Source organism: Musa acuminata, chromosome BXJ1-7 (assembly GCF_036884655.1).
Source record: "Musa acuminata AAA Group cultivar baxijiao chromosome BXJ1-7, Cavendish_Baxijiao_AAA, whole genome shotgun sequence".
In the NCBI taxonomy this organism is placed as follows: Eukaryota; Viridiplantae; Streptophyta; class Magnoliopsida; order Zingiberales; family Musaceae; genus Musa; species Musa acuminata.
The window spans coordinates 36,061,288-36,069,517 of NC_088333.1; the positions used below are offsets into that span (position 1 = coordinate 36,061,288).

Consider the following 8,230-nt stretch of genomic DNA (forward strand, 5'->3'; position numbering starts at 1 on the left):
CCACGCACCGCCCACGCGACGACGAGAGAACGAAGCCAACACAACACGGCGGCGCGCGAGGCCACACACACCCACTGCAGAAGAGTCGTCGTCAACCTTTTTGGGGGTCAACTCGCTTAAGATTCGTGCAACGATAGCACAGTGGACGTCGGGAAGTTCACGGTCTTTACGGCTACGATTGACCGTCCTTCCTATAATTCTTAATTAAAAAAGTATATTTACTTTTTAGAAAATTTTAGGAGGAATTAAAAAAATACGAATGGATTATTTTATTAATAAACTATCCATTTTAGAGTCAAGCAAAAAATTATTCTAAAATTTTAGAATTTATGAAATGAAAAAAGACGAAGGGTTTCGTTAGATCACTAATAATCAACATAAAATTGTATCGGATCTCATAAACATAAATTTTAATTAATTTTTTTTTTAAATATAATATTTTTAAATAAATAAAATAATTAATGTTAGTGATAAAAAAGAAAAGTTAGATGCAAAAAAAATAAAAAAATAAAAAAATAAAAAATAAGAATTTAAATATTTTAAATTTAACTAAATATATAATTATTTATATATGTGACGATAAAAGATCAATGTAATTGTAATTGATCCCAAATAATTATTAAAGTTATATTTAATTTTTGCTCACTTTTTGCTCTATCATTTTTGTCATCCACAATTGATCACATCAAACTCCTCAGATTACAAGATACAGGAGGAGGTGGAATATGTATTCCATTCATTTTAATCGAGGAAAAAAAAGATTTTTCTTAAAAAATAAATTCACGACTGGGATTAAAAAAAGAATGAAATAAATAGTTTTGATAGAATATTTTACAACTTACCTAATAATTATAATATGGTCTTTTTTTTTACATCATCTTTTCAATATGATGGAATTTATTGGACATTAGTGAAATAATTTTAGAAAATATTTTGTTATTAAATCAGTAATTACAAAACTATTTTTTTTATATAAAATATGTCTTAACTCCAAACTCACTAAATGAATATTAAATTTCTTATATACTTTATGTGAATAGTAAATTTCTTACATGTTTGTTAATAAAAACACGTGTAACATCTCGATTAAATAAGATTAACTTATAAAGAAATAATGAGTGAGTGTACTATTATAAATTTTAATCTAGATATTTTGATAAATAATTTAGACTAAATAAAGTTAATAGATCAATTATCTTATCGGATCATGAGATTTAGTATTAGAACCGAATATAGTGAGAGGGCTCGAATACAAAATAATTATTCATAGATTAAGATTAGTAGAAATAGATAAACATAAAATTAACTCATAAGGATCTCATAAGTATATAATCATAAATTTTAGTTTTGATGCCGTCTACCTTTTGCCTAAGTGAAATTTTCCTACTATTAATCTCCGAAGAAAAAAAAGAAAAAAGACAAAGCACACTTGGCAATTTATCGAACGCATGGAATGCTCAAAGTTCTCTTTTCTTACAATAAGAAATAAGAGGAAACATGACACTTGAAAGGTTAATTCGAGGGGTAAATATTCTCCATGAAATCAAACAATCGAAAGGTGTCAAAAAGAGATTCTTTGTCCATCACACAACAGCTAAAGGTTTTCTTTTTCTTATTAGAAAAGAGAAAGAAATATTTGATTATTCTGACTAAAAGGTGAGGAATCAGTGCAAATAGTCACATCAATGGGAATGTATAAATCATCACTGTATGTTTGCCAAGATTTCTTCATCTTATATAGTGGTGGAATTCAAAGATACCAGCAGGCTTCATTATTTATAGATCAGAGAGTGGCATTAAAATAATTTTTTTTCATTATCATTTTCTCTCTTATATACAAAATCATAAGTCAGTCATATAAGAACAATATGTTAACCTAATTTTACTAAGATGAATTTTGATTTAATATTTCAATATGTAACATGAATTTTATCTTAATACAGAGATGAAAAACAGTTTGTTTCTTTAGGTCTCTACCATTCATTTCCACAATACTACAACAAGAAGCATAGTCTCTTCTAATTATAAAATTACTATACCTTAAACATTTATTTAATGATAATGTACCAAATATATTTTGAAGGTTGACTAAGAAAGACTTTGATAGAAATTTTACCTTCACTACTTACCTTTGTAATAAAAAATAAAAAAGATGATTATTGGACAGTTTTAGGTTTTATATAGAAGGGGGCAGTGATTCAAACACAAATTAAACTAATGATCTCTTCATCAAAGTCTTAAGTACTGGTTATGTTTGACACATGAAATAGGTCAGTCTTAGAGGGACAGGAATGCCAATTTCTTAGTATCTTAATTAACATAAATGGATCAAAATTGCAAGTACATTTATGTCATTTGATACACATGAAATATGAATAATGTCTTGAAGTTGATTAGGGTTGCTTATAACCATTTGCCCATTTGGTTTGTGAAACCACAGTTTATCCACTTCAATTTAATAGGTTCAAAGTTCTTTTTTGTTTTTTGTTGGATTTTGAGCCTATCATATGTTTGCTATTCTCTAACAAAAGGGAAAAAAATAATGAACATGATTCATTTGTTTTCATTATCATGCAAATATCGTATAGGTGTTTTAAATGCATTGCATAATAAGTTTTTGCACACAAAAAAGAGAAGAATGAATGAAAGTAAATTTCATAGTTCTTAGAGACTCAACAAATCATTTCTCCACCAACTTAATGTTAGAGCTTTGAGTTCAAAGCTTTTAGTTACTGTTAGAGCTTATATTTAGTGTTGTTTTCTAGTAGAATATAGCTTTAGGGATGCTAACTTGTTGGTCACTTGCATTTGTTTTTGTGCTCGATTGAATTCTTTATTCCTTCAACTCCTAATCAGTCATATTCCCACCTATATACATATATAATAAGAGAACTTTTACGTGGAGCTATCATTCCATCATCTCCTAGAGAGGTTGCTAACACATATTATACCAAGATCACTTATACAGCTTTATGGCATGTTTTGGAGTGACCATTTACCACTAAGCTTTTGAGGAAAAGGCAGTCGACGAACATGTCTTCTATGATTTAGGAGATACAGGTGAAGATCATGGCTTGTTCGACTGTAAGTTCGCATTGTGTTGCTTGAGAGCTCGAGTAAGAAGAGGAAGAAAGAGTGGAGGAGTCGTGTGTGGATCGATCGGCTCCTGAACAAAAGTCGACATGATCGTCCTCAAACCCCAAAAGCACATAAACTACTTGAGAAACGCTATCATCACAATCATCTCTCACACACACACTTCGCTACTGAAGTCATCCAGTGTTGATGGAAAGGAAGGCAAACATGTGGGATCCAGCAGTCATCTGATGTTCCTCCTCCTCCTCCTCCTCCTCCTCCTCCCTTTCCGAAGAGAAGGCAAGGTTAGCTGTTGCTGCATGAGATGGAACTTGGAAGCTAAGCCAGTCATGCCTCTGCCACAGGTTTGCTTGCAGAAGAGGCTTCTTTTGAACCCGGCTAGCTGACACATGAAACAAGCAATGAATCCACTCTACCGCCCGCAGTGATCTCGCCAAAAGGAAAAGAGAGAGAGAGAGAGAGAGAGAGAGAGAGAGGAAGGGTTGTGCATGATTTCGGTTCAAGGCTTTTGCTTTCCTCGTAGATATGTTCAGAAGGGCAAAGTACAACCTTCTACCGCTTAAGAAGAAAGTAGGTTTTGTTTTGTCTTCCTCTCCGCTTTGATGGTTTGCTGCTTTTAAGGCACTCCTCCCACCTTTCTTCCCCGAGGTTAAAGCCTATCCCCCAAGCCATTCAAGTCAAAAAGTACGCACTTGCTCTCTCTCTCTCTCTCTCGTCTCTGCCAACGATGCCTCAGCGATGCGTACCGCTCGGCGCAGAAGCAAGAAGACGCAGGGAAGAATGCAGCGAGAGAGACGAAAAAGGCGAGGGAGAGGAGATCGAGCAAGCAGCAGATCGCGTGCGTATCTCCCCTGGTGCACTCCGGCACTCCGGCTCTCCGACCCCACTCGGAAGAAGAAACCCTAGCCATTTAACTCTCTCTCTCTCTCTCTCTCTTTTTTTCCCTTTTATTATAACCCCAAAGATTAAAGAAAGATAACACAAGAAGAGCACCACAACATTGTCCCCTAAAACACCTACAGAAAGGTGGCAAGGCGATCTTACTCGCATCCACGCATGCAACCGGCTCTATCGCATGAGAATTCTCTCTGGTGCGGAGCCATCACCAACTCAAGGAGGGAACCATATGCTGAACCAAAAGGACAGTACAGATTTAATACAAGAGAAGCAGGATGACAACTACAGATACATAAATTCGACCTGAGAACTAAGTTTCAATATTGTTTACCGCAATGCCGTAACTATGACACCCGACCAAAGAAAGCTAAGAGAGCATCAAATCTTGTCTAAAGACTATTAAGATCGTGACCAGAGAGAGAGAAAGAGAGACAGAGAGAGAGAGAGAAGAGTCTTGGAGTAGGGAAAACAAAGAGGGGTGGAATGGAGGGAAGCTTCAGTATGGCGGCGGGGGTGGGGGACGGGCGGTGGGCGCCCAAATGACGTCCGATGGGAGGTGGCTGCTGTAGAGAGACATGCCGCTCGACACTGCAGCCGTTGGCGACGGCCCTTGGTGGCGCCGCTGGCTATGATCATGCTGCTGCTGCTGCCGCTGAGGTTGTTGTTGGGTGTACATGTGCTGATCGTGCTTCTCCATGTCGCCACCGCCTCCGCCGGAGACCGAGACGGAGACCGATACGTCGTCCTCCACCGGGAGCCGGTGGAAGGTGGGGTTCGAGAACGCCGCCGCCACCACGACCACCATCCCCGCGGCCACCAGTGGCCCTGCCACCGTGCCCCCCACGATCTGTCCCTGCGGCCCCGCCAGCGATATCGAGAGCCCGCCGGCCGCGGCGGGGCACAGCGCCTCCATCGCCGGGGGCAGGAACGTGGCCGAGATGGACAGGATCTCGAACCGCCCTCGAAACACGATCGTGGCCGGAGCCCCCGCCGACAGCGGCGCCCCTCCGAAGTGCGGCTGGCGGAGCGTGACGTTCGCGACGGCGCCGGTGCCAGAGAGAACGCAGATTCCGAGGTTCCGGCGGCGGGAGAACCCCGCGAGGGAGTCGACCACGTCGTGCCCCGCGGGGATCTCCAGCACGTGCGGCCGCATCGCCGTCGAGGGCTCCGCTTCCCTGGTGATCACCACCGGCAGCTTCGGCTTATTCTTGGACCCCGGCGGCCGCCCCCGCGGTCTCTTGACCACCTCGATTGTCGATCCATCTCCCCTTGTTTGCTCCTTCTGCTCATCGAGCTTTGGCTTCTTGCTCTCCCCGCTGCTCCTGCCGCTGTCGACTTCATCAGACAGGCTCTTCTGCTGCTGCGGCTGCCGTTGCTGCTGCTGCTGCTGCTGCTGCTGAAGATAATGGTGCTGGAAGAGCTTGTCCTTCATGTTGCCGGTGAGAAACCTAAGAACATAAAACAGTTCAAAGAAACTGTAGCGGAAGACTTCAGAGGGCCTCTTTTTTTTATGTAGAACAGTATACGGATGGAGAAGAAAAAGGAGGAAATGGTAGTGAGGGGATGTTTGTTTGCGGTTGCACTTTGAGAGCAATTAGAGAGAGAGAGAGAGAGAGAGAGAGAGAGGTGTTTGATTGATGGTTAGAATAGTGGGGAGGGGTGGGTCCTTCAGGGTTGAATGGGATGGAGGAGAGGAGCCTTAAAGAAGGATGCAAGGAAAACTTAAAAGGAAGGGTGAGCAGAGAGAGGAGATGATACGAGAGAAGAGGGCAGAGGCTGGTAGTTGGTGAACTCTCTCTATATTTTGAGCTTTCTTTCTCACTGCCTTCCCTTCTTTGCTTGTGGACCTTTTGACATTTCAGAGAGAGAGAGAGAGAGAGAGAGAGAGAGAGAGAGAGAGATGGGGGGTTTTCCCTTATGTTTTGTCTCCACATGAGCCACTCTATTGTCCTATTTTGTATTTTGTGGTGGATAAGAATACAGGATTTGTATCTTAGAAGAAGCTAACAAAAATACATCCATCATATTCAAAATCACCAACTATTAGCTAATTATATATTTTCCACAAACAAATGTGAAATTGGATTTATTTTCATTAAATGTTTGTTATTATAGAAATTAACTAATTTTGGTAGTTTGAGATCTAATTGGTTGTATAACAAATTGCACTTCTGCAAATTACTAATGCTATTTCTTGGTAAAAAAAGAAGCCTCCTTTTAATGCAAATAAGTCCAATTGTTTTTATGCAAATACGAAAACAAAGTAAGATTTTGTTTTCGTTTATTTTCTTGAGACTATTAATATATTTCCTAAAATAATAAAGTATATTTGTATAAAATTGAACTTTTTGAGAAGTTAGATTTGGAGTTCTACACCATCTTTGTCTTTTTGTGTGGTTGACTTGAGAAATTATAGGTTTTATGAGTATTTTTAGAATCCTAAAACGAGTTCGTTCGAAGGATAAAGAATCTAAATATAAAAAAAAATTGAGAGAAAAATCTTAAAATTTATTGTTTCCATATATTATTAGGAATAAATGAATTGATAATATTAGAAAATACTTGGAGTACTCTAAGATTTTCTTAGTTGGTCGAAGATGATGTATAAGGAGAATTCTATTTGTGTTGGGATTAACTCAAGATATATATATCTCATATTATTTTGCATTGACATAAATAAAAAAAAAAGTATCAAATCATATAAATCTTAGATCAATAATTTCTTTCTCCCCAACATAATATATGTATATAGAAATTTCTCTTCTAAACCATACTTAGAGAAATCCCTAATTAATCCAAACTTCTTCTGAGCACTGACTCAAAAGGACAAATAGCAAACATTGCAACCTACAAATCAAGAGAAGAAGCACTTACCAATAATCTATCAAAACTTGTCTACTGATATGTGCTTTCAACTTGTATGACAAATGATATTTGGAACAAAGTATCTGTAGAATCCAAGTGATATGTGTCTTCAAAGTTGGCAGACCAAATCTACTAAGGTTTGTGTATGATAAGATCAGCTTTGTGTTGGATACTGAGGTTTGCCTGAGGTGATCCGATCAGTGGATTAAATGCAACTGTTTAAGTGCTCAGTACTCCATTTTGTACAGTAAACATGCTCAAGTCAAGCTCATATTTCTAGCAGAATTTTACTCCTTTAACATGACTGATAAATCTATGTCGAGCTTGTCCGATTCATGTATCATGTCTTCATCGTACCCAAATGAAACAACTGATTCACTTGTTCATCTGATGAGATTCCACAACAATTACCAGCCAGAGAGAAAGAGAGAGAGAGAGAGAGAGAGAGAGAGAGAGGAGGAGGAGGAGGAGGAGACTTCAAAGTTCCATGTCAGGAAATGGTTAGATGCATGGAGAAGGGGGAAGAATGGGGGGGGGGGGGGAGAGAGAGAGAGAGAGTTGGATCCATGCATGTCAGAAACCAATGGATTGGAAGGGCTACTGCAGGTGCACTGTTCTCACTTGAACTGATGAGGTTGCATGCACACAATTCCATCGAATAAGTGGGCTAACAAAGACAAATTGGATACTATGCATCGGCCAATCTTTGTCTCCTATCTCCATTACCACTAAGATTTGTCGTCAACAAAGGCAGCTACAGGGACTGATGCCCAGCTTCATCATCGTTACATACACATTAGAATAATTATCTGAGTACGTCAACGTATTTTTCTTTTATTATTTTGAGTATAAATCAAATAGAGAAGCTTAAACAACCAAAATCTCATCTCTTTGACTTCTCTTCACATATGATTTTCTCTAAACATCCTACGATGACATCCATAAACTATTCTCTCATCTTCAATTATGTGAAAATAAGCAACTCATTATCCTCCAAAAAATACCCCAAACAAAGTGCTTTGAGGATAATGCCTCACTAGTTTTCTTCAAATCAACAACATTTCTAGGAACATTTATGGGAACCCAAAATGTTAGAACATGTAGCCCTTGGCTTAGTAAATCTTTTCATGTATGTGGATTGCATCATCTAATCATCTATTATAAATATATATATATATATATATATATATATATATATATATATATATATATATATATATATATATGTATGTATGTATGTATGTATGTATATTATAGATGCACAGAATGTTACCACTAAATCTAGATCATGGTGGATGAAACTGCCATAAATAGAACAAATATTTTTGACTTAGATGGTGAATTATGTTGACCCATGAATCAATGGTGAATG

The 8,230-nt window shown here is 38.2% G+C and overlaps 1 protein-coding gene across 1 annotated transcript; it reads right to left on the minus strand.

The window, feature by feature from the left end:
* Positions 1-4,226: 4,226 nt before the first annotated feature.
* On the minus strand, positions 4,227-5,754 carry LOC135679165 (AT-hook motif nuclear-localized protein 28-like). Its single transcript, XM_065192620.1, has one exon. The coding sequence runs from the start codon at positions 5,423-5,425 to the stop codon at positions 4,490-4,492; it is 936 nt and encodes a 311-aa protein (XP_065048692.1). The 5' UTR covers positions 5,426-5,754; the 3' UTR covers positions 4,227-4,489.
* Between the last annotated feature and the right edge of the window lie 2,476 nt (positions 5,755-8,230).